Source organism: Mesoplodon bidens, assembly GCF_964165515.1.
Source record: "Mesoplodon bidens genome assembly, chromosome: 2".
NCBI lineage: Eukaryota > Metazoa > Chordata > Mammalia > Artiodactyla > Ziphiidae > Mesoplodon > Mesoplodon bidens.
The window spans coordinates 40,340,778-40,367,707 of record NC_138177.1 but is presented as its reverse complement, the minus strand read 5'-3'; the positions used below and the strand labels follow the sequence as shown (position 1 = coordinate 40,367,707).

The following is a 26,930-nucleotide window of genomic DNA, read 5'->3' as shown; positions in this document are numbered from 1 at the left end:
GGAGGAATATGAAGCACAGTAGGAAGTGGGGACTGTGAGGACGTGGGATGGGTGTGGGTCTACGTGCACAGGGACGCAGGTTGAAATAGCATGGCCAGAGAAGGTCTCACTGAGAAGGTGGTATTTTTTGGGGGGGGTTCTATTGATACTTTTTCTTTTTTTAAATACATCTTTATTGGAGTGTAATTGCTTCAACATACCCTGTTAGTTTCTCTTACACAACAAAGCAAATCAGCCATGTGCGTACACATGTCCCCATATCCCCTCCCTCTTGAGCCTCCCTCCCACCCTCCCTATCCCACCCCTCTAGGTCATCGCAAAGCACCGAGCTGATCTCCCTGTGCTACGCGGCTGCTTCCCACCAGCCAACTATTTTACATCCGGTAGTGTATATACGTCGATGCTATTCTCACTTCACCCCAGCTTCGCCCTCCCACCCCATGTCATCAAGTCCATTCTCTATGTCTACCTCTTTATTCCTGCCCTACAAGTGGGTTCATCAGTACCATTTTTTTTTTTTTAGATTCCATATATATGCGTTAGCATACGGTATTTGTTTTTCTCTTTCTGACTTACTTCACTCTGTATGACAGACCCTAGGTCCATCCACCTCAGTACAAATGACTCAATTTCGTTTCTTTTTATGGCTGAGTAATATTCCATTGTACATATGTGACACATCTTCTTTATCCATTCATCTGTCGATTGACATTTAGGTTGGTTCCATGTCCTGGCTATTGTAAATAGTGCTGCAATGAACATTGTGGTGCATGTGTCTTTTTGTTTTTTTTTATTTTTTTATTTTTTTATTTTTTGCTTTATAACAAATTAAATCAGTTATACATATACATATGTTCCCATATCCCCTCCCTTTTGCATCTCCCTCCCACCCTCCCTATCCCACCCCTCCAGGTGGTCACAAAGCACCGAGCTGATCGCCCTGTGCTATGCGGCTGCTTCCCACTAGCTATCTACCTTACGTTTGGTAGTGTATATATGTCCATGCCGCTCTTTCACTTTGTCACAGCTTACCCTTCCCCCTCCCCATATCCTCAAGTCCATTCTCTAGTAGGTCTGTGTCTTTATTCCTGTCTTACCCCTATGTTCTTCATGACATTTTTTTTTCTTAAATTCCATATATATGTGTCAGCATACAGTATTTGTCTTTCTCTTTCTGACTTACTTCACTCTGTATGACAGACTCTAGGTCCATCCACCTCATTACAAATAGCTCAATTTCATTTCTTTTTATGGCTGAGTAATATTCCATTGTATATATGTGCCACATCTTCTTTACCCATTCATCCGATGATGGACACTTAGGTTGTTTCCATCTCCGGGCTATTGTAAATAGGGCTGCTATGAACATTTTGGTACATGTCTCTTTTTGAATTATGGTTTTCTCAGGGTATATGCCCAGTAGTGGGATTGCTGGGTCATATGGTAGTTCTATTTGTAGTTTTTTAAGGAACCTCCATACTGTTTTCCATAGTGGTTATATCAATTTACATTCCCACCAACAGTACACTGTTGGAGGGTTCTCTTTTCACTGCACCCTTTCCAGCATTTATTGTTTCTAGCTTGATAATGGCCATTCTGACCGGCATGAGGTGATACCTCATTGCAGTTTTGATTTCCATCTCTAATAATTAGTGATGCTGAGCATCTTTTCATGTGCCTCTTGGCCATCTGTATGTCTTCCTTGGTGAAATGTCTATTTAGGTCTTCCACCCATTTTTATTTTTATTTTTATTTTTTATTTTTTTTTAAATTTTTCTTTCTTTATTTTATTTATTTATGGCTGTGTTGGGTCTTCGTTTCTGCACGAGGGCTTTCTCTAGTTGCGGCAAGTGGGGGGGCCACTCCTCATCGTGGTGCGTGGGCCTCTCACTATCGTGACCTCTCTTGTTGTGGAGCACAGGCTCCAGACGCGCAGGCTCAGTAATTGTGGCTCATGGGGCCAGTCGCTCCGCGGCATATGGGATCCTCCCAGATCAAGGCTCGAACCCGTGTCCCCTGCATTGGCAGGCAGACTCCCAACCACTGCGCCACCAGGGAAGCCCCTTCCACCCATTTTTAAACTACATTGTCTGTTTATTTGATATTGAGCTCCATGAGCTGTTTGTATATTTTGGAGATTAATCCTTTGCTGTTTCATTTGCAAATATTTTCTCCCATTCTGAGGGTTGTCTTTTGTCTTGTTTATGGTTTCCTTTGCTGTGCAAAAGCTTTTAAGTTTAATAAAGTCCCATATGTTTATTTTTGTTTTTATTTCTGTTACTCTAGGAGGTGGGTCAAAAATTATCTTGCTGTGGTTTATGTCAAAGAGTGTTTTTCCTATGTTTTCCTCTAAAAGTTTTATAGTGTCTGGTCTTACATTTAAGTCTTTAATCCATTTGGAGTTTATTTTTATGTATGCTGTTAGGGAGTGTTCTAATTTCATTCTTTTACATGTAGCTATCCAATTTCCCAGCACCACTTATTGAAGAGACTGTCTTTTCTCCACTGTAGCTTCTTGACTCCTTTGTCATAAATTAGGTGCTCATATGTGCGTGGGTTTATCTCTGGGCATTCTATCCTGTAGCATTGATCTATATTTCTGTTTTTGTGCCAGTACCATACTGTCTTGATTACTGTAGCTTTGTAGTATAGATTGAAGTCAGGGAGCCTGATTCCTCCAGCTCCGTTTTTCTTTCTCAAGATTGCTTTGGCTATTCAGGGTCTTTTGTGTTTCCATATGAATTGTAAGATTTTTTTGTTCTAATTCTGTGAAGAATGCCATTGGTAGTTTGAGAGGGATTGCATTGAATCTGTAGATTGCTTTGGGTAGTAGAGTCATTTTCACAATATTGATTCTTCCAATCCAAGAACATGGTATATTTCTCCATCTGCTTCTGTCATCTTTGATTTCTTCTGTCAGTGTTTTATAGTTTTCTGAGTACAAGTCTTTCACCTCCTTTGGCAGGTTTATTCTTAGGTATTTTATTCTTTTTGTTGCAATGGTGAATCGGAGTGTTTCTTTAATTTCTCTTTCTGATTTTTCATTGTTGGTATACAGGAATGCCAGAGATTTCTGTGCATTAATTTTGTATCCTTCAACTTTACCAAATTCATTGATTAGTTCCAGTAGTTTTCTGGTGTCATCTTTAGGATTTTCTATGTATAGTATCACGTCATCTGCAAACAGTGACAGTTTGACTTCTTTTCCAATTTGTATTCCTTTTATTTCTTGCTCTTCTCTGATTGCCGTGGCTAGGACTTCCAAAACTATGTTGAATAAGAGTGGGGAGAGTGGACATCCTTGCCTTGTTCCTGATCCTAGTGGAAGTGCTTTCAGGTTTTCACCATTGAGTATGATGCTTGCTGTTGGTTTGTCATATATGGCCTTTATTATGTTGAGGTAGTTTCCCTCTATGCCCATTTTCTGGACAGTTTTTATCATAAATGGGTGTTGAGTTTTGTCAAAAGCTTTTTCTGCGTCTATTGAGATGATCATATGGTTTTTATTCCTTAATTTGTTAATGTGGTGTATCACATTGATTGATTTGCATATATTGAAGAACCCTTGCATCCCCGGGATAAATCCCGCTTGATCATGGTGTATGATCCTTTTAATGTACTGTTGGAATCTGTTTGCTAGTATTTTGTTCAGGATTTTTGCATCTGTGTTCATCAGTGATATTGGTCTATAATTTTCTTTTTTTGTGATAGCTTTTTCTGGTTTTGGTGATCAGGGTGATGGTGGCTTTGTAGAATGAATTTGGGAGTGTTTCTCCCTCTGCAATTTTTTGGAACAGTTTGAGAAGGATTGGTGTTAGCTCTTCTCTAAATGTTTGATAGAATTCACCTGTGAAGCCATCTGGTCCTGGACATTTGTTTGTTGGAATATTTTAAATTGCGGTTTCAATTTCATTACTTGTGATAGGTCTGTTTATATTTTCTAATTCTTCCTGGTTCAGTCTCGGAAAATTGTACCTTTCCAAGAGTTTGTCCATTTCTTCATGGTTGTCCATTTTATTGGCATATAGTTGTTTGTAGTAGTATTTTTATAATCCTTTGTATTTCTGCAGTGTCAGTTGTGATTTCTCCTTTTTCATTTCTAATGTTATTGATTTGTGTCCTCTCCCTTTTTTTCTTGATGAGTCTAAGGGTTTATCAGTTTTGTTTATCTTCTCAAAGAACCAGCTTTTAGTTTTATTGATCTTTGCTATTGTTTTCTTCGTTTCTATTTCATTTATTTCTGCTCTGATCTTTATGGGTTCTTTCCTTCTACTGACTTTGGGTTTTCTTTGTTCTTTCCCTAGTTGTTTTAAGTGTAGGGTTAGATTGTTTACTTGAGATTTTTCTTGTTTCTTGAGGTGAGATCTGTTTATTTCTTCTTTGATTTCTTCAGTGATCTCTTGGTTATTTAGTAGCGCACTGTTTAGCCTCCATGTATTTGTGTTTTTTACAGTTTTTTTCCTGTAATTGATTTCCAATCTCATAGCATTGTGGTCAGAAAAGATACTTGATATAATTTCAATTTTCTTAAATTTTCCGAGGCTTGATTTGTGACCCAAGATGTGATCTATCCTGGAGAATGTTGCATGTGCACTTGAGAAGAAAGTGTATTCTGCCACTTTTGGGTGGAATGTTCTGTGAATATCAATTCGATCTATCTGGTCTCTTGTGTCATTTAAAGCTTGTGTTTCCTTATTTATTTTCTGTCTGGATGTAAGTGGGGTGTTAAAGTCTCCCACTATTATTGTATTACTGTCGATTTCCCCTTTCATGGTTGTTAGCCTTTGCCTTATGTATTGAGGTGCTCCTATGTTGGGTGCATAAACATTTATAATTGTTTTATCTTCTTGGATTGATCCCTTGATCATTATGTAGTGTCCTTCATTATGTCTTGTAAAAATCTTTATTTTAAAGTCTATTTTATCTGATATGAGTATTGCTACTCCAGCTTTCTTTTGATTTCCATTTGCATGGAATACCTTTTTCCATCCCTTCATTTCAGTCTGTATGTGTCCCTAGGTCTGAAGTGAGTCTCTCGTAGACAGCATATATATGGGTCTTGTTTTTGTATCCATTTAGCCAGTCTGTGTCTTTGGGTTGGGGCATTTAATCCATTTACGTTCAAGGTTGTTATCGATATGTATGTTCCTATTACCATTTTCTTAATTGTTTTGGGTTTGTTTTTGTGAGTCTTTTTCTTCTCTTGTGTTTCCCCGCCTAGAGAAGTTTCTTTAGCTTTTGTTGTAAAGCTGGTTTGGTGGTGCTGAATTCTCTTAGCTTTTGTTTGTCTGAAAAGCTTTTGACTTCTCTGTTGAATCTGAATGAGATCCTTGCTGGGTAATCTTGGTTGTAGGTTTTTCTCTTTCATCACTTTAAGTATATCCTAACACTCCCTTCTGGCCTGCAGAGGTTTTGCTGAAAAATCAGCTTATAAACTTATGAGGATTCCTTTGTATGTTATTTTTTGTTTTTTCCCTTGCTGCTTTTTTTTTTTTTTTTTTTTGCGGTACATGTGACTCTCACTGTTGTGGCCTCTCCCGTTGTGGAGCATAGGCTCTGGACGCGCAGGCTCAGAGGCCATGGCTCACGGGCCCAGCTGCTCCGCAGTATGTGGGATTCTTCCTGGACCAGGACACGAACCCATGTCCCCCTGGAAGGCGGACTCTCAACCACTGCACCACCAGGGAAGCCCTCCCGTGCTGCTTTTAATATTTTTTCTTGCATTTAATTTTTGTTAGCTTGATTAATATGTGTCTTGGTGTGGTTTTCCTAGGGTTTATCTTCTGTGGGACTCTCTATGCTTCCTGGACTTGGGTGACTATTTCCTTTCCCATGTTAGGGAAGTTTTCCACTATAACCTCTTCAAATATTTTCTCAGACCCTTTCTTTTTCTCTTCTTCTTCTGGGACCCCTATAATTGGAATGCCGGTGCATTTAGTGTTGTCACAGAGGTCTCTGAGATTGTCTTCAGTTCTTTTCATTCTCTTTTCTTTATTCTGCTCCTTGGCAGTTATTTCCACCATTTTGTCTTCCAGCTCACTTATTCGTTCTTCTGCCTCCATTATTGTTATTGATTCCTTCTAGTGTATTTTTCATTGCAGTTATTGTGTTGTTTATCTCTGTTTGTTTGTTCTTTACTTCTTCTAGATCTTTGTTAAACATTTTTTGTATTCTCTCAATCCGTGCTTCCATTCTATTTCCAAGATTCTGGATCTTCTTTACTCTCATTACTCTGAATTCTTTTTCAGGTAGATTGCTTATTTCCTCTCCATTTATTTGGTCTTGTAGGTGTTTACCTTGCTCCTTCGTCTGTGACATATTTTTTTGCCATCTCTTTTTTTTTTTTTTTTTTATGAGTGGGATTGTGTTCCTGTTTTACTGGTTGTTTGACCTGAGGTTTCCAACACTGGGGTTTGTAGGCTGTTGGGTATAGCTGGGTCTTGGTGCTGAGATGAAGACCTCCAGGAGACCTCACTCTGATGAATATTCCCTGGGGTCTGAGGTTCTCTGTTAGTCCAATGGTTTGGACTCAGAGCTCCCACTGCAGGAGCTCCCATCTGACCGTGGGCTTGCAAGTCAAGATCCCGCAAGCCACATGGGCAGCCAAAAAAGAAAAGGTGGGGTGGGGGTGGGGAAGGCCTTGGCTGTGGAGGGCAGGGCCTAATCAAGGGCGACATTTGGGTGGTGGGTGGCGCCAATGCTCAGGACCCACAGGGCTGGAAAAGGCCCTGAGGCCTATGGGGGGTGAGGCTTAGGCTCAAGGAACAGAAGGGGCCCAGGCGTGCCCCCCACCCCTGGTCTCAGAAGACAGGGGACCTCACCTGGGTGCCCAGCAGGCTTCCTGGGCTCGAGTGGGTAGGGCAAATGCCCTCCTCTCCTCTCCTGCTCCTCTGGTCTGGGGTCTGGGAGGGCCCCTCTCACCTGCCTCTCCTGATCTCCCGGGCCTCCCTCCTGTGACCCCAGGACCAATGCAGTTGGAGGGGGATGGGGGGGGTCCTTGGAGGGCAGGGGACCAGCCTGGGAGCTCAGCAGGCTCCCCATGCCCAAGTGGGCGGGACAGTCACCCTCCGCTTCTCTCCCACTCCTCCCCAAGGGCCCCTCCCACCTTCCTCTCCTGATCCCCCTGGCCTCCCTCCTATGCCCCCAAGGACCCATGCAGCCTGGAGGGGCCTTGGAGGTTGGGGGATCAGCCTGGGAGCTCAGCATGCTCCCTGTGCCCGAGTGGGGAGGGCAATCACCCTCTGCTCCTCTCCTGCTCTTCCTGGAGAGTCCCTCCCACCTGTCTCTCCTGATATCCCTAGCCTCAGGGGCACAGATCTTGTCTGGCCTCCACTTCTCCTCCCCCTTGGTCCCCCTACATCCTACTGGTTCACTCTGGGGTTCCTCCCGTCTTCTTGGGGGTCAGAGTTCCCCACCAGCAGCCAGCAGGCACCCTAGTTGTGGGGAGACCTAACTCTGTGTCTTCCCACACTGCCATCTTGACTCCTTCCCACACCGCCATCTTGGTATTTAAGTGAAGGGTTTCGAGCCAAGGAGCAGCATAATTTGGTATATTCACGTTATCAGTCTGGATGTTGGAAATAGACTGAAAAAGGCAAGAGAAAAGCAAACCGGAGCAAGCCAAGTGAGAGCTGATGGAGATGAATTAGTTTTCGTTATTTTTAATTTAAAAAATTCTTTTTTATTAATTTTTATTGGAGTATAGTTGCTTTACAATGTTGTGTTAGTTTCTGCTGCACAGCAAAGTGAATCAGCTATACGTATACATATATCCCCTCTTTTTTGTTATTTATTTATTTATTTATTTATTTATTTATTTTAAAAAATTTTTTTTAATTAGTTTCTGCTTTATAACAAAGTGAATCAGTCATACATATACATCTGTTCCCACATCCCTTCCCTCATGCATCCCTCTTTTTTGGATTTCCTTCCCACTTAGGTCACCACAGAGCATTGAGTAGAGGTCCTTATGCTATACAGTAGGTTCTCATTAGTTATCTATTTTATACATAGTATCAATAGGGTATATATGTCAATCCCAATCTCCCAATTCATCCCACACACCTCCCCCCCTTTCCCCTTTGTATCCATACATTTGTTCTCTATGTCTGTGTCTCTATTTCTCCTTTGCAAATAAGATCATATATGAATTAGTTTTCTGTTGCTGCAAACTTGGTGGCTTAAAACTACACACATTTTTTCTCTTTCACTTTTGGAAGCCAGAAGTGTGAAATAGGTTTCACTGGGCCAATACTAAGTTGTAGTCAGAGCCATAGTCCTTCCAGAGGCTCTTGGGGAGAATCTGTTTCCTACCTTTTCCAGCTTCTAGAGCTGCATTTGTTGCATGCCTTGGTTCCTTCTTCCATCTTCAAGGCCAACAGTGTAGCATCTTCTCTGCTCCATCTTCACATCATCTTCTCTCTCCTGTGTTAAATCTCCCTCTGCCTTTTTCTTTAAGGACACTTGTTATTACATTAGGGCCCACCTAGGTCATCCAGAATAATCTCAAGATCCTTACTTTAATCACATCTGCAAAGTCTCTTTTGCCACATAAATAACACTCACAGGTTCCAGGGATTAGGACCTCGGTGTTTTTGGGGCCCATTGTTTAACCTACCAGAGGAGGCTTGGACCAGGGTAGAAGTGATGGAAATGGTGAGAAATGAGCAGATTCTGGGATTTGTTTTGAAGACCAAACCAATTGTGTTGCTTTATAGATTGAATGTGGGGTGTGAGAGAAAGAGAGAAATCAAGGAAAGCACCAAGGCTTTGGCCTGAGCAGTTGTAGGAAGAGAGTTTCCATTTACTAAAATGAGAAAGACTACAGGAAAAGCATCTTGGTGCCTGTAGGATGATGGTGGAGGGGACTGACTGATTGATTGATTGATGTCAGAGAGTTCAGGGGCTCATGGACATATTATTTAGGTTTGAGATGCCTCATCCAAGTGGGCATGTTGAATAGACTGCTGGATGTATGAGTCTGAAGTTCAGGAGAGAAGTCTACGCTGGAGATATAAATTTGGGAGCCTTCCATGTGTCTTTAAAGCTTTGAAATTGAATGAAACCATTAAAGATGCAAGTGTAGATAGAAAAGAAAAGAGCTCCAAGGACTGAGCCTGGGGGACTCCAGTCATTCGAGATCAGGGAGATGAGAAGGAACAGCACAGGGAGACCACAAAAGAGCAGCCAGCGAGGTAGAAGGATGACCAGGAGAGGGTGGATCTTGGAGGCCACGTGAAGACAGGAGACAAGGATAGGGGTGGGGGTGGGCAGGGCAGCTAAGCTCCTGGAGGGAGATCGGTACCTGTGGGATGAGGGCACACCTCACCAACTCTAGCACCCGGCACCTCCTAGCACCCCAAAACACACTCACACAAACACCTTCTGGCATGAAAATCAAGCCCATGTCCTCAGATCTGGCCAAAAGAGCAGAAAAGGTCTGCATTCTCTGGTCCAAACCCCTGCAGAGATGCCACTTGGATGCGGTAAAGCTGTGTGTCTTGTCTGGTAGACCCATCTCCTTCACCCCATCTGTGATTTCCAGAGGGCAAATCTGTCACCTGTTTCTGGAAGAGGAATTCCATCTCAAGCATCAAGGTCTCCATCTGCTTGCCACCCATTGAGCAGCCTGCATTGTTATTGATTAGGTGCTCAGATCATTAGTTCCTGAGTAGAAAGCAGCAGCTGCACTAATGTCACGGGTAGGGCCATTCCCTGTGAGGCCTGATTGCCATTCTGAACCGTTGTTTTAATGCTTTAAACTAGAATGCTCTCTAGAGAGAGCATTCTAGTTTAAAGCATTAAAACAACGGTTCAGAATGGCAATATATATGCTTTATTTATTTATTTTTATTTTTAATTTATTTTTGGCTGTGTTGGGTCTTCGTTGCTGCGTGCGGGCTTTCTCTAGTTGCGGTGAGCGAGGGCTACTCTTCGTTGTGGTGTGTGGGCTTCTAATTGCAGTGGCTTCTCTTGTTGCGGAGCATGGGCTCTAGGTGCATGGGCTTCAGTAGTTGTGGCTCATGGGCTCAGTAGTTGTGACTCACGGGCTATAGAGTTCAGTCTCAGTAGTTGTGGCACACGGGCTCAGTTGCTCCACGGCATGTGGGATGTTCCTGAACCAGGGCTCGAACCCATGTCGCCTGAATTAGCAGGCAGATTCTTAACCTCTGCGCCACCAGGGAAGTCCTAGAATGCTCACTTTAAATAGCCCTGTTATTTCACGCATCATACATGAAACACCCATCAGATCCTCAGAATCAAATTGAATTCAAATCCTATGTTATACAATCAACACCAGATATCTCGAAACACCTACCTACTTAGCCAGGCAGTTGAGGAATCTCCATGTATACCAGCTTGGATGGATTCTCTTCCTTTCCCTTCCTTTCCCCTCCCCTTCCCTTTCCATCTCTTGTCTTTTCTCCTCTCTTGTCTTTTCTATCTCTTTCTCTACCCTAATAATTCCCCTCAAGTTTTAATTCAGTACCTAGATCATTGGTTCTCAAACTTGGTTGCATATTGGAATTAAAATCTAGAGAATTAAAAAAAAAAAAAAACTAATGCCTGGGCCCCATTCCCAGAGATTCTGATTTAGTTTATCTTGGGTGTGAGCTGGGCTTTGAGGGTTTTTTAAGGTCCTCAGGTGATTCTAATGTGCAGCCAAATTTGAGAACCAGCGTCTTCAATTACCTTCTAAGTAGTGAGTCCCAGTACAATATTCTAAATGCTATGGCAGGAGAGGCTGGATCTACCTCCAACTCCCTGCCCTGCCTCTCCCTAACATTCCTGGTTTATGGGACAAAGACCTGGGGCCAGTTTATCAGATCTGAACATCACCAGGAGATGCGGTATGTTGTGTAATGTTCTGTATCTTCCAAATAGCACGATCCAATGTGGGCTCAGATATTGTACACCCAGCTTTTAATTTCTCTCCACAACTTCCCTCCTATGGCACCTTCAGCCAATTTTTAATTGCAGCTCTAGCTCCAGTTGTAAGCCATGGGAGAAATAGGGTGAAGGTGGATGGAAATAGCCAAGGGCACACAGGTGCACACAGTGCAAGCACACACACGCATAATCAGTGAATCAGACTTAGAAGTGGAATTCTGCTGGTACAGAAATCCTCTGATAGAGAAGAAGCGGCTGTACTGCTCTATAATGTCTGTTTTTGTGGCACTCGGTTGGAGAATTATGAGAAAAAAACTGGTTTTTTTTGCCCCAAAGCAGGTCTTGCCCAATGAGCTGCATGCTCGGAAGAAACCTGCCCGTCCCCTTCTCCCTCCACCTGGGATCCTTAATTGGCAAGATCTAAACTGTAATGTGCCCAGGCTAGATCCAAGTCTATTAAATGCCATAACTCTCAGGCTCTTTGAAAAGAAAAATTCCATGACCTTCAAGAAAGCAGCTTGGTAATAAGTCTCAAGAACTTGAAATATGTCCAGTTCATATCCTTTCATCCAATGATTTTACTTCCTATCCTAAGGAAATAATCAGAGATGTGGAAAAAGATTTATGTATACAGATCTTCAACAAAGTGTTATTATAACTGAAAAAATCAGAAGTAACTGTACACTGTCTATAACACAAATTCCATTTAATATATCATGGTATATCAGTATAGACAGGCAATGAAATATACAGATTGTCAAAACACGTCTTCAATTTTTTTTTTTGGGGGGGGCTGAGTTGGGTCTTTGTTGCTGCACACAGGCTTTCTTTGGTTGCAGCGAGCAAAGGTGCTACTCTTCGTTGAGGTGTTCAGGCTTCTCATTGCAGTGGTTTCTCTTGTTGCAGAGCATGGGCCCTAGGCACGTGGTCTTCAGTAGTTGTGGCACGGGCTCAATTGTTGTGGCTCACGGGCTCTAGAGTGCTGGCTCAGTAGTTGTGGTGCACGGGCTTAGTTGTTCTGCGGCATGTGGGATCTTCCCGGACCAGGGATCAAACCTGTGTCCCCTGCATTGGCAGGCGGATTCTTAACCACTGTGCCACCAGGGAACTCCTCAAATATTTATAACCGTATGAAAAAATGCTCACAATATAATGCTAAAAGAAAAAAAAATGTATAGGTAAAATGATTAATTTTGCAGTTCAGTCCAGTCGTGGATATACACATCAATTTGTAGAGAAAAGAACCCTGAACATAAATACTAACTTGTCAACAGTGGTTCTCTGGATTGTGTGGTTGTGATTGATTTCTTATATATATTTTTCCTTTTTCTGAGTTTCCCAAGCTTGTATCTATAATCAGGAAAAAAAATTTTTTTTTTTTTTTTTTGCGGTACGCGGGCCTCTCACCGCTGTGGCCTCTCCCGTTGCGGAGCACAGGCTCCGGACACGCAGGCTCAGCGGCCATGGCTCACGGGCCCAGCCGCTCCACGGCATGTGGGATCTTCCCAGACCGGGGCACGAACCTGCGTCCCCTGCATTGGCAGGCAGACTCTCAACCACTGCACCACCAGGGAAGCCCAAAAAATTATTTTTTAAATGAAAAGGTTTCATTTCTCATAATGGGAGCCAGCTTCTATCGGAGGCTGATTTCAGAAGTGACCCCATAGTTATCCTCCTTATCACTGCCTGTGTGCACACTGACACTTTCCAAGCCCTTCCTGCTTTTCACTGTCCTGAGTCCCACAGCATCTTTGACATGGGTGAGCCAGGGGAGCATTCCAGCCCCTTTCAGGAGACCAGCCGGGGGCTGGGGTATGCTTGCTGAGCAACCAAAGAGGGTACTTACCAGGTAAGCACCATGTATCATGCTGCTCTTCAGCATTATGAGCTCAGCGGGAGCCTCAGGAATTGGGGAGATCTTGCCTAGACACGCAGGAGTGCACTAGGGGTTCAGTGCACTGAACCACTGAATTCAGTCTAGAGGTGTTCATTAAGGGTACCAGGTGAAGTTCCCACTCATTCCACGAACACTGTTACAGGTTGTAAGTTGAAGGAGCTGACTGATGGGGCTGAGAAGGCAAGTTTGGGACTAAGGCTTGGGGTTCCGAGAGAAGATAGCTCCACCTTGCTAGGTAGTTGCTTGGTAGGGGTTTGTAGTCAAGGTCTCACCAAAGGGCACTTCCTCTCTCTCTCTCTCCCTCCCCCCTCACCGTTTCTTCAGATGGAGGTGATTGTCGGGGACTTTGGGATCGTGGTGGTCCCCCGGGACGCAGCCGACACAGACCGAATCATGAATCACTCCTCAATACTCCGCAAATACAAAGTGAGTCCTCCATCTCCCTGCTGGTGTAACAATGTGATGTGGCCCTTCTCTGAGAAGCCTGGGGGCTGGAGAAGTGAGGATGCAAAAGGAGTTTAGTGTGAGAGACTGGCTACCTACTCTCTCTGCTTTGTCCCCAGAACAACATCATGGTGGTAAAGGATGACATCAACCATCCCATGTCTGTCGTCAGCTCAACCAAGAGCAGGTACATTTGACAAACGACCAGAGAGACCTTGGTCAGACTGGCTTACAGGTTCCCATACAACTCTCCTCAGTCCAGGCTGACCGTTAGGTTGGCTGACACCTGCTGCCCCAGTATGCAGCCTTCTTTTTAGAGCTCATTTATTTGTCCCCAATCATTGACTTTTAAAAGGGGGACAGGCCATTTATTAGTTTTAGCTGGTTTGAAGGGGGAAAAGGAGGTTTTTAGTTTGGACTCTAGTTTGAGGTACACATGGAATTTGTAACGGTTTAGGTTAAGCTGCCATAACAAAAAGACCTCCAATCGTTAGAGTTTTAAATAAGAGAAATGTTTATATCCCTCTAACTGAAGTCAGAAGAAACTTAATCTCTGTTCTTTTCAATGTGAAGCCTCCCTCTCAGGGTCCACAGCTGCTACAGTGACTGTTCTCTCAGCCAGTGGGAAAGGGCAAGGAGCTTTGTCCTTAAGAAGGTGACCCAAAGTTGCACATATCCCTTCCCCTTCAGCCCCCTGGCTCAGCCTCAGTCATGTGACCATGCCTAGCCTCCAGGGAGGCTGGGAGTAGACTTTGTAACTTGGCAGCCCTGTGTCCAACTAAATCCTGGGAGGTTGTAGTACTAAGCAGAAGAAAGAATGGATACTAGGGACCAGTTAACAGTCTTCACCACAACCCCCAAGTGGAAATGTCCAGTGGAATAATAAGATGTGTGGAATATAGAGGTCTGGAAGTGTAATAAAACTGAAAGCCATGAGTACCTAAGTGTAAATTAAAGTTCAGGGCTGTGGCTATGCTCACAGGGAGAGTCAGCAAGAAAAGAAGGCTATGGGGAATACTTAAAACACATTAACATTTAAAAGAAGGCTGAGGAGTAAATTAGAAGTTTGGGATTAACATATACATACTACTATGTATAAAATAGATAATCAACAAGGATCTACTGTATAGCACAAGGAACTATACTAAATATTTTGTAATAGCCTACGAGGGAAAAGAACCTGAAAAAGAATAGATAGATATATATGTACGACTGAATCACTTTATACCTGAAGCTAACACAACATTGTAAATCAACTATACTTCAATTTTTAAAAAGTAACAAAAAAATAAAAGAAGACGAAGGAGCAGTCAGAAACCACCAGCATTGGTGGCCCTGGAAAAATAGCAGCAGAGGGTACAAAGATGGAGAGCCCTGTCAGTTGTCATCTGTGTCGCATGTTTCAGAGAAATCAAATGAGCCCAGGATTTTAAAAGGTCTACTGGACTTCTTCCCTGGAAGGTGATTATGTAGACACTTGAAATAGTAGCATCAACTGCGAGGTGAGAGCAGAAACCCAGAGACAACAACCACTGAGGGGAAAGGGGAAGGCTGTGGTTCCAGCCATGGCTGCACAGTAGAATTACTGTGAGAACTTACACAGCACAAATTCCCGTGTCCCACTGAGTCCCACTGAATCAGAATTTCTAGGTGTTGGGCCTGGCTATCTGCTTCCTGGGTGATTCTTGTGAAGCTGGGACTGGCATTCGGAAACCACAGGTATAGACCACTTTTTCAAGAAGGCTCCCTGTAAACTGTGCAGGGAGGTACTTGGGGACCTAGCTTGCTGGAAGGTCAGGACACTATGCATTGAAAAGGCACTGAGCCAGCCTCTGGGGAGATCTCACAGTGCACAGCACAGATGCCTTTTAGAATCTAGATATCCAGAGGAGTATATGAGTTCTTACAAATAGCTCCTTGGGGCCTGACATTCCCAAGACCATAGTGTGCATAGAAAATGGGGAGCAGCCAGACCAAGGCTGGAGCAAAACCGTGCGGAAACCAAACTGTATGACCAGACCCCTTCTGTACTTGGTAGTCCACCCGCCCTCCAGGGCTTGTGAGAAGGGCAACTTCTTCTCTATCAGGGCTTCCATAGGAAGGAAAAGAAGGGGTCAATCATAAGGTTCATTTTCATGAGACCATGGTGTAGAGAAATACAAAGAAATGAAATAAGAATAGCTAATACTTCCATTGAAATGACTACTGTGTGCTTGGGCTTTTCTAAGTGCTTTGTGTAATGACTCATTTAATCATTTTAATAACTGAGATCGGCCCAAATACTACCCCCATTTTATAAATGAGAAAATGGAAGAATAGATGGGCTTAAACAATTTGCCCAAGGTTCCTCAGTTAGGAAGTGGCAGAGTTAGGATGGGGGAGGAATTATGGGGGCAAGAGGGCTTTTCCTGATAGGGATGCCTTGTATTTAGCCTAAGCAAAGACCAGTAATGGGGTGTTGGGTAAACCCTTTCCCTGAAAGGGAATGGGCTGGCCTGTCCTCTGGCCTTGCTTCAGGAAAGGATGTCATCTGATTACTGTCTCTTCTCATCCAGGTTGGCCCTGCAGCATGGGGATGGCCATGTTGTGGATTACCTGTCCCAGCCGGTCATCGACTACATTCTTAAGAGCCAGCTGTACATCAACACCTCGGGCTAGCAGCCCCAGGGCCCTGTACTCCAATCTCCCCTCATCCTCCACCAACACACTGGCCCCTGCAGCCTCTGTCCATCCCATTTCTCTCCTGCCTCTCTGTTCCTCCATCTCATCTTGACTGTTGTCCCCACTTGCTGACTCAACCCCCCACAGTGTGGAGGACCTGCAGAGAACCACGGCATACCCCACTCCACAGTCATCTTCGGACAAACATTCCTCTAGTCTCCGGGTTGGGGGTGGGTGAGGGGGTAGGTGTGGGGGAAGTGCGGTCCTCGGAGATGAGTGGGTGTCCGTCTCCCAGCATGCTCTGGGGAGGCGACTCCGGCCCTCGCCTTCCCAGCATGCCCTTTACCACAAAGGGCTATTTTTCTTTCTTTCTTTCTTTTCTTTCGTTTTTTTATGTTTTGTGTTGTTGCTGTTCACTCCTCAGAGAACTTGGAACCAATCAGTGTCCGTGGTTCTTTATGTTTGTAGTCTTGTTGCGTTCCTGTGGTATTCCTTCCGTTTTGATAGGATACCGCAGCCAGCCTCAGCTCTCAGAAGGTGCGTGTGGGCTACACCCGGTGAACGAGGCCAAGCCACCTCCACTTTGCCAACACCCTCACCCACCTACCCACTTTCTCCCCTCTGCTGCCCACACACACCGCAGTCTGGGGTCGAGATTGAGACATTCATGTTCTGAAACCTGGGATGCAAGCCTGGGAATAGTAGGGTTTCTCAGAATGATTTGAGCCCATTTCCCTAGTTTCAGAAGACCACGTTCCTGATGGGCCCGTGATCACACAGAGCCAGTCCCTTCTCCTTTCTTGGTGGCATCTGTGCGGTTACTTATTTGGGCTGTGACTGATGACAGAATATGGGTTGTTCCCTGCCAGCCCGGACATTACCAAGGACCTTCAGATCACCATCAAAGCCCTTGGAGGCCATACTTAACTGCATTCTTGCATTTGAGAAGAATCACGTACGCAAGGCCAAATCCTAATAATACAGTCATTTCTGAAATAAAATATGTTAGGAATTCACTCAACCTTAGAGATCTTTGCTAACTGGAGTTACTTATTGGCTGTTTGGCTGGGAAATGCTTCTGTCATAATGTAAGTCCAGGATGACCTAGAAGAAAGCAGTTATTTTCCCTGATGGGAACCGGTGATTCTCACCCACTCTAGCTTGGTAACACAGGCGGCGCTTGAGGTTAGTTCCTTTTTGAGAAGCAGATCCTCAGCCTTGTTCCTGGGTTATGATTACATCTTGTGCTGAGCCCAGCAGCCACAGTCATCGCCGCCTGGTGGGGGTGGGCTCACAGAACAGAGATCTCGGGGGAGTGTCAAGAGCCGCTAAAGTGTTTCACCCCTTTTCTCCCTAATTTCCCACCTTCCTCTGCTGCCCTGGAAATAGTTTTGACAGACTCTGTTCTAGTTGTTCAGGCCTCGTTCATGACCTGCTTAAAGAACCAAAAGGAAATTACCGTCTTGTACTCTGTGTCCCTCATCCAGTCTCTGGCTCTTGGGTTTTTGGTTCTTTGAAGAATGGTCCCTGAATGGTAGGATAATTTTTCCAAAATCTAGTACCAACCCTGGCCCAGAAGGGGCCGGGTAGGATCTGACACAAGAAACAATGTTATTCACCACACATTTCACATCTGTAACATCCTTCAATAGCCTCCAGGGAAAGAAACTAAATTCAACAGAAGAGTAGCAAGGTGGGGCGGGGGAGGTGCTGTTCCTCTTGCATTATGGAAATAATCTCCAAAGGACAGAAGTGAGATCCTATTCTTGGGTCTCAGTGTTTGGCTAAGGATCATGGAATCATAAACTGGAAAGATCTTTAGAGATTTGTTGATCCAACCTTTCCTTTAAAGGATGAGGGAGCAGAGATCCACTGGATTAAATGGCTGGTCTAAGGTCACAGAGCAAGTGTAGAGTCTGGCAAAAGGCTAACGTCTCCCTGGCCCCTTAGATCATCACACTGCATGGTCTCTGATCCTCTGGTTCCCCATGATACTGACCAGATAAGATGTACTTTTCAGCCTTTACCTGGCATCTTTCTCTCAAGTTATGTTTGTCTCAGGTGCTCCCTGTATATGGCCTTGTGTTTGCTAGTCCTGGGGGAGGATGTGATGGTGAGGAAGGCTGTAGCTAAGTTTCCCTTAGAAACCGATAGCTGGAGATGGCAATGGCTTGGAGGAAATCTGGATCCAAGAAAGGATTGCTTTGTGGAAGGCAAAGACCCAGAAAGTGCTCAAGATTACATTAATGCTGGAGAGAGAGTGACAGAAGTGTCTTTGTCTAGGCAAGACAGTTGCAAGCCAGGAAACGAAACAAAGGAAATCAGGGAGCTGGATTCCCTGGGGGAACATGCATTTTCAAGGATATGGAGTTTATGGATGGAGTTTATTCTGAAGATCCACGTGAGCAGATCTGAGAAAGACCAGCTGTCTTTTGTCTCTTTGGTCCACTTTCCCTTTGCTGGGCTCTGTGGTCAAGCCCCATTTAGTCCACGACCCATGAGAGGAAACAGGGCTGGCTCTCGGCATTCAGTGGGGGGAGGGGGGGAGGGGGAGGCAGAAGGCATGCTTGTAGGGAGAATGAGATGAGCTGAGGAAGAGAATGGGAGCATAGAAGATTTCTAGGAATGAAATGGGGCAGATTCTATCTTGGTGAATCATAAGGATCATGTTAAAATAGCTTTTCTTTAATACCAGGAAAAGTGACTCCCCTTTTGGATGGAATTGTCCATTTCCTGCCCTGCCCCATTCTTCACTTGCTAGGGGGAGGTCAGAGCCCCTCTCTCAGTCCAGGGCAGGACACAATGACTGCGACTCAGCCAAGGCCAACACCAGAGAGATGATTCAGAGTTTGAAGTAGTGCCCCAGGTGCCAGCAAGATGACCTCGAGACCCCAACTTCCACTCAGGTCTTGCTCCTTGCCAAAAAGGCCAACCTAAAGGCTCAGAGATTGTGAGAAGATCATGGGCTAGAAAGATTGTGTCAGAGGAGTCTGGAGCCTCATTTCCTGCCTACCAATAAAAATGTCCCTCCCACTTTTATGAAAGTGGCTGATATGTAAGAACAGGCAGGAGGGAAACCCTTTGTGTCAATGACTCTCTTCTCAAGGAATGGCCCTTTGGGGGCAGGGGTCTGTGCTGCTAGCTGGTACCTCATTTGCCACCCCCCTTCCCTAACCCCAGGCAGCCTCTGGGGCCTTCTTGCTTTCACTTTCCTTGAATGTACATGGGAACAGGGGAGGAAAGTCTCTTACTGAAGTGCCTGAAACCCAGAACTAGAGCTTCTAGAGACGCTGTTCTTCCTGTCCCGGCTTGGCCAACCTTCCCCCAACGTTCCCTAGTCTCATGCTTCAGCTTCTCATAAAGAATAAAAGAACATGATGTTCTAATTAAATTGAAAGCAAGACTCCATAACCAAACTACAGCAAAAGGCAGAGAATTACAGGGAGAAATGACTTGTATTTTAATAGCCCCAATCTATTCCCCCAAACAGACTCTCTGTCTCTCTCTAGAGGACTAAGAGAGGGAAGCATGTTATATTTTATTCATCAGAAGAGTAATGCAAAAATAAATCAGTAGAATATGAAAAGCTCAGGATCTCTCCCAAGGCTACGGCAGGAAAGCGGGCAGGTGAGATGGGAAGGATGGAAACAGGGATCGATTTTGTAGTTCATCCAATTTGGAGACCTTAGGAACAGCATCGTGGTAAAGATGATGAATGTGCTCTGTCCACTTCATTTGGTCTGCGCCTTCCTATAGCTGCCCAGTAAACGCAATTCTTCAAGTAGTTTCTTTGTTGTGTATGTTTGGAATGTCCTATTAGCCTGTAACAGTCAGTTAGGAATGAGTTACACTCTTTCCCTCCGCCTTCAGTCTAGGTCTGTGGCCCAGACCTCAGCTTGATCCAAGCAGTCTCAAGGATTGGCATGGGGAGGGGGAAGCTTTTTTGAATCACTTTTTGGTCCCTGAATCTGCCATTTTGAGAATAAGATTTGCTTTGGAAATCAACACATTAATAAAAACTACATTCAAGTTGCAACACCATCTCACAGTGAAATATTTTGAGTAAAATTTTGTTGCTAGAATAGTCACAGACAAAAGTTTTATCAGCAAAATGTTTCAATTACATTAATAAATAAGATGATGCTACTAGTCTCGTGTCTTGGCCTAGAATCTTCTCTGTGATTTGCAGAATTAACCACTTTTTCTTCACAGTCTTACTTGACATAAGCCAACGGTTGTTAAGCATGCTCTTAGAGCAGGAGATTCTCTGCCTGGTTTAGCTGATGCAGCATGTGTAATATGAAAGTATATACAACCACACCCATAAGCAGTGAAGAATAATTAGCAAATTTGTCAATTGTGCCTAAGTTTTCTCAGTTTTTTAAAAAAATCAAATCTTAGGTTCTACCTAATCTGCGTAGTCTGGTATTGGTTAGCTTTGGATCCTTAATGAAATTAGTGCTTTGTGACTTAAAAATGTATTTGTGAAAATTAAAAACTTGGATAACTTGATTCTTGACATAAAAGATCTTAAGTAAGACAGAAATTGTTAAACTCACAATTGGTTTTGTTTGGTAAAGTAAACAAGCAAAAACTGAATAAGTTAATTGTTCAATCCTGCTGTGACTATTAGTTTGTATTTAATTTTTAGTCGTGACATACATTATGCATGGGTTTAGGTGTAAATAGTGATAGTCCTTAGCTAATATCAGTCATGATTCAGTAGGTCAAATAACAATTCCCCATTTAGCCACCTCATTTAAGGCTTAGCTACTTGTTTGTCAGATGAGTTGTGTGGGGTTTTTTAAAATTAGTTTGGTTCTTAGTATCTTTTTTTGTTTAAGACTGAGATTAGTCAGCTTTGTGTGTATCCATGTGGGTTTGTTGGCATATCACGATGGTGCTTGATATGCCTTATAAATTGATGGCTTGTATTTATGTTTGCTATTTTACTCACAAAGCTAAACACTTTTTTCCTTCTCTCCTGAGACTACATAATGATGTGCTCTTGTTTAAAATTGGGTATAAACACTGGTTTATTTTGCTTACTTATACTAACTTATAAAATACATACACTACCTATGAATTAACATACATGTACATAGCACATTTTTTCCCTTATGACCCATAAGTAAGCTTCAGATCTTGGAATTTCCTAGAAAGTTCCATGTAGCCCATAGTATAAGGAAAGCAGAGAAAAAAAAAAATCTAATCTCTGCTTTCCAGGTGGGAAAATTTAACCACAGCAAGAATCCACAACATTCCCATGACCATATAAAACATTAAAAAAAGAAAGATAAACATATTCCTGGTCCTTGAGACTTGTTCCAAACATTGAACATTGCTGAGTATCATCTCACCCTTTTGTTCAGCCTCCCAAGAGTACTGAAAAAAAAGAATCACATCCTGGGATCAGATAAAAAATACATCTGCTAAAGAAATTAAAGATGATACAAACAGATGGAGAGAAATACCATGTTCTTGGATTGGAAGAATCAACAGTGTGAAAATGACTATACTACCCAAAGCAGCCTACAGATTCAATGCAATCCCTATCAAACCATCAATGGCATTTTTCACAGAACTAGAACAAAAAATTGCACAATTTGTATGGAAACACAAAAGACCCAGAATAGCCAAAGCAATCTTAAGAAAAATGGAGCTGGAGGAATCAGGCTCCCAGACTTCAGACTATACTACAAAGCTACAGTAATCAAGACAGTATGGTACTGGCACAAAAGGAGAAATATAGATCAATGGAACAGGATAGAAGGTCCAGAGATAAACCCATACACGTATTGTCACCTTATCTTTGATAAAGATGGCAAGAGTATACAATGGAGAAAAGACAGCCTCTTCAATAAATGGTGCTGGGAAAACTGGAGAGCTACATGTAAAAGAATGAAATTAGAACACTTCCTAATACCATACACAAAAACAAACTCAAAATGGATTAAAGACCTAAATGTAAGGCCAGACACCATAAAACTCAGAGGAAAACGTAGGAAGAGCACTCTTTGACATAAATCACAGCAAGATCCTTTTTGACCCACCTCCTAGAGAAATGGAAGTAAAACAAAAACTAACAAATGCAACCTAATGAAAGTTAAAACCTTTTGCACAGCAAAGGAAACCATAGACAAGACGAAAAGACAACCCTCAGAATGGGAGAAAATATTTGCAAACGAAGCAACTGACAAAGGATTAATCTCCAAATTATACAAGCAGCTCATTCTGTTCAATATCAAAAAAACAAGCAACCCAATCCAAAAATGAGCAGAAGACCTAAATAGACATTTCTCCAAAGAAGATATACAGATTGCCCACAAACACATGGAAAGATGCTCAACATCACTAATCATTAGAGAAATGCAAATCAAAACTACAATGAGGCATCACCTCACACCAGTCAGAATAGGCATCATCAAAAAATCAACAAACAAAATGAATGCTGGAGAGTGTGTGGAGAAAAGGGAACCCCTTTGCACTGTTGGTGGGAATGTAAATTGATACAGCCACTATGGAGAACAGTATGGAAGTTCCTTAAAAAACTACAAATAGAACTACCATATGACCCAGCAATCCCACTACTGGGCATATACCCTGAGAAAACCATAATTCAAAAAGGGACATGTACCACAATGTTCATTGCAGCTCTATTTACAATAGCCAGGACATGGAAGCAACCTAAGTGTCCATCGACAGATGAATGGATAAAGAAGATGTGGCACATATATACAATGGAATATTACTCAGCCATAAAAAGAAACGAAATTGAGTTATTTGTAGCGAGGTGGATGGACCTAGAGGCTGTCATACAGAGTGAAGTAAGTCAGAAAGGGAAGAACAAATACCGTATGCTAACACATATGTATGGAATCTAAAAAAAAAAGGTTCTGATGAACCTAGGGGCAGGACAGGAATAAAGACATAGACAGAGAATGGACTTGAGGACACAGGGAGGGGGATGGGTAAGTTGGGAAGAAGTGAGAGAGTAACACTGACATATATACACTACCAAATGTAAAATCGATAGCTAGTGGGAAGCAGCTGCATAGCACAGGGAGATCAGCTCTGTGCTTTGCGACCACATAGAGGTGTGGGATAAGGAGGGTGGGAGGGAGACGCAAGAGGGAGGGCATATGGGGATATACGTATATGTATAGCTGATTCACTTTGTTATATACAGCAGAAAATAACACACCATTGTAAAGCAATTATACTCCAATAAAGATGTTAAAAAAAAAAAAAGAAAAGAAAAGAAAAGAAATACATCTGCTAAGATGTTACAGTCTATGGGCAGTTTCATTTCTATCCACCTCTCCAAACAGAAATCCCCATGAGCCAAAGTAGATGATGATATGTGTGATAACTTACCAGTGGCACAGTTAATCAGACAACTCTCAGACGAGAAGCACAAGAGAGTTGCCACTACAAATCATAAACACTGATAAGAAATAGGAAGGAAAGTACCCTTAACTTGGCATGGTCAGCTCAGGACTGGTAACAGAGTCTAAGTCCTGGATAGGCTATTTCTAAGTCACATGCCCCTTCTTTCTTCTTAGGGACAGTCTGCCACATCCTCAGAAATGAGGGAGTCATTATTATACTAAGAGAGTCACATGAGTCACTTTTCCACTCCCCATCCCTAGTCGGGGGTCATTTCCTGTTTGTCAGGGAAGACATTTTTATGACTTCCTTAACAGTCTATCCCGCTGAGGAATCCTTTTATGATTATATGCATCTTGGTTATTAACTAATGGGATCCCCCACCAAGTTCTCTAGAGTCGCTACTACCTAATCCTACACTTGGCAGCGACAGATAGCCAGTCACTCATAATGCATGCTCCCCTTTCACAGTATAGAATTGTCAGAGAAGTGGCTTCCTGCCAAGGGACTATTTCCTAGACCCCTTGCCAGTAAGATGTGGTCATAATAATACTGGGTTCTGGACCACAGAATGTGAGAGAAAGTGATGTGCAGCCCCTCCCAGGCCTGGCCCACAAAGACCTTCCATGTGTCTCCGTCTTCCATGTCTTTTTTCCCCTCCACCCCCTGGAATGGAGGTGGTGCAGAGGGCAACCTGAGAAGTCACATGGTGGTAGGGCCTCTGGAAATGACTATGTGGAGGGCTACTGTGCCACCTTTCTCCACATCCAGTACGCCATGAGGGCAAGAAGAAAGTCTGTCGTGAGGAAGTTATGCATATTTTTAGGTCTGTGTGAGATAGTAGTGGTTAACGTAAGCGAATTTGTAACATGTGATTATGTATTCCAAGACAGGATTAAAAATGCACTTTTAGAGATGGTAAAGCATAGTGATCAGATCGGTCAGAATTTGGGGGTGGGTGGGTCAGTGTAGGCAGAAGCAGAATCCTTTCCTCAGCCACTTGGGCAGATAGCCAATTCAGGATCTTCATTTATTAAATTTTAGTTTATTAAAAACAGGATAACGTACCACAAACTATTGATTTTACCTTTATTTTAGAGCTGATGCAAAAAAAGACAAAAATATTATCACCCCCACCCTGCTCAGGTTGTTCCAGAAATAAATCCTCCTTTTTGCTTAGAAGACAGCACCAGTTAAATCTCATAAACTGTGTGCATGGTTGGAAAGGGCAAAACAAGATGCTCAGAAAAAGGAAGTAGCGATGTTAATTCTAGGGCTCGTTGCTCTCTCTGAAGCATTCTTTGTTTTCATTGCTTTGGTACCTACACCTTAAGCTTAGAGTTGAACAAATTAGAAACTGGCCACGGGCATCTAAGAATTGTTCTTTATTTAAAAACATGTCCATGAAAAGCCAAGGAAGTACAGAGGTGAAGCAGCACCAAAGCCTTCTGAGGCTGGAAGTGCTTCTGGTTTTTCCAGAAATTCCCACTGGTGTTAAGGCTCAACAATGTGTTGCAATCAGTGGAGGAAAGGGGGCAGAGTGACAGCTGAAATGCAAAGAAGTGTACACAACCCAAAGCCATTTCAGCTATTTACCGAAATCCAAGTGCCCCCATGGGATGTCTTGCAACACATGTTCTGTTGAGAAAAAGAGGTTGCAAACCACGGGGTTATTGCAATAAACACCACTTGTGATGAACAGGATTTGTAAGTTTAAATTTTTTTCAAGGTTTGTCTTCCTCACTATTCAATCAACTCTATGAGGACAGAGACTATGACACCACTGTACCCCAGCCCCTGGCACACAATAGGTACAATAAATATATGTTGTAAGGATGGATGGATGGAAGGATGGACTCTACCCAGCTCAAGTATAAGTAGGAACATCGTCTGGAATCAGAAGAGAGAACACATAGAGGCATATAATTTTTAGTGTTTGAAAAATGGCATTGAATTAGGACTAATAAATCTTGGATAATTGCACCTCTTTCAGTGCCCAAGCTACATTTTTACATCACTTTGAAACCCCAAAGTAAATACTTTCCTAATGTTTGGTTGGCTGGTAGGAAATGCTTTAATAAAAACGTAGTCTCTAAGTTGCCTGCCATCATCAGGGGAGAGGAGGGCACTTCCAGGCCCAGAAGAAGTCGAAGGTGGCAGGGTACCAATGCTCCAAAGGCGCCAGCCTTACAGCTCCTCACTCCGTCACTGCTCACTTCTTCCAGCTTGAAAGTGGAGTATGTGTGTATGGACTGGGTGATAAGTGGGAAGAACTTTGATCCACAAAAACACATCGGACACCATGAGGCAATAGTATTTTACTGACCACAGCATGACTGGGATTCACTCTCTGTTCTGACGTTAGGAAGAATTTTAGGTGTGGGCAAAGTCAAAAAATTTTCCCTTTGGTCACATTACACAAAGGATAAGCTGTCTACAACCCAGCAGCACTTGTCCATACTCCAGGACTCGGTTTATGACTACTCTGAGACAAACACCTGCCTGTGCAGTTTGTCCTTCCATCCAGTCTACCCTTTGGGGTCCAGACCCTCGATGAGTCTCACACCCAGTGCCATTTGCCTCATTACCCTGTCAGGAAGCAAAGAGCATCACACTGATACAATAAGACATTTATCTGGCCAGGGTCTCAAGGACGGGACCAGGTTCCGTTGACCTGAGCGCACTCATTCAACATGTTCAAATGTCCCCATCCCACCCCACCCACATGAGATGGCTCCTGTGCCTGAGGTCTCTATCCCAAGAACCTCAGTTGAGAAATCACGAAGGCAGCTTCAGTGTTGCTCGAGAGCCTGGGTATTGTAGCAGCCTGGGGGCAGGTTGTCCCTAATGTTCTCCAGGTTCTTCACATCAGCCAGAATCCCATCTATGCTCATCTCCAGCGAACGGAGGTGGCCCCTCTGACAGCTCGCCCTCTCTTCCAGCTTTGACATCAACGGCCGCAGCTGACTGTTGATCTGGGCCTTGGCTCGGAAAAGCTTCTGCTCCAGTAAGATCAGCCTCTCTTCATCCATACTTCCAGGCTGGTCTATTTTAGGAAACGAGAAAGGAGTTAACAGAGGAAAAAGCTGTGGTTAGATCTCCTTGAACATATGCAGGCCCTTCTGTAACTTTAACTAATTTCCGTTTTCACCTGCCCAGAGCAAATAGTATGCTGTGCATTTGAAAGGCTTATTTTAAATTAGAAATAATCTAGAAGAAATTCTGGGAGCACGAGCCTCATTATTGGGTTTTGAACAGCCCAGTTTTTTTTTTTTTTTTAAAGTTCTGGGTTTTTTTAATTTTTTTAATCTATTTTTATTAGTTTCTGCTTTATAACAAAGTGAATCAGTCATACATATACATCTGTTCCCACATCCCTTCCCTCATGCATCTCCCTCCCTCCCACCCTCCCCATCCCACCCCTCCAGGTGGTCACAAAGCACCGAGCTGATCTCCCTGTGCTCTGCGGCTGCTTCCCACTATCTATCTACCTTACGTTTGGTAGTGTATATATGTCCATGCCTCTCTTTCGTTTGTCACAGCTTACCCTTCCCCCTCCCCATATCCTCAAGTCCATTCTCAAGTAGGTCTGTGTCTTTATTCCCGTTTTACCCCTAGGTTCTTCATGACATTTTTTTTTTAATTCCAT

The 26,930-nt window shown here is 43.3% G+C and overlaps 2 protein-coding genes across 3 annotated transcripts in view; one reads left to right on the top strand and one right to left on the bottom strand.

The window, feature by feature from the left end:
• Positions 1-19,989, top strand: part of NMNAT2 (nicotinamide nucleotide adenylyltransferase 2) — a 208,087-nt gene extending 188,098 nt beyond the window's left edge. Inside the window, exons 10-12 of one of the 2 annotated variants that reach the window (XM_081223526.1) lie at positions 13,112-13,213; positions 13,351-13,418; positions 15,787-19,989. In XM_081223526.1, coding sequence (XP_081079652.1) covers positions 13,112-13,213; positions 13,351-13,418; positions 15,787-15,889 — 273 coding nt within the window. In that variant the 3' untranslated portion in view covers positions 15,890-19,989. Of the gene's footprint in view, positions 1-13,111; positions 13,214-13,350; positions 13,419-14,509; positions 15,027-15,786 lie in introns of those variants that run through there. The other variant, XM_081223525.1, reaches the window with a different exon arrangement.
• Positions 19,990-25,579: 5,590 nt separating this feature from the next.
• The window catches only part of LAMC2 (laminin subunit gamma 2), a 62,151-nt gene continuing 60,800 nt past the window's right edge, over positions 25,580-26,930 (bottom strand). The window contains exon 24 of the mRNA XM_081226480.1: positions 25,580-26,327. Coding sequence (XP_081082606.1) covers positions 26,074-26,327 — 254 coding nt within the window. The 3' untranslated portion in view covers positions 25,580-26,073. The remainder of the gene's footprint in view (positions 26,328-26,930) is intronic.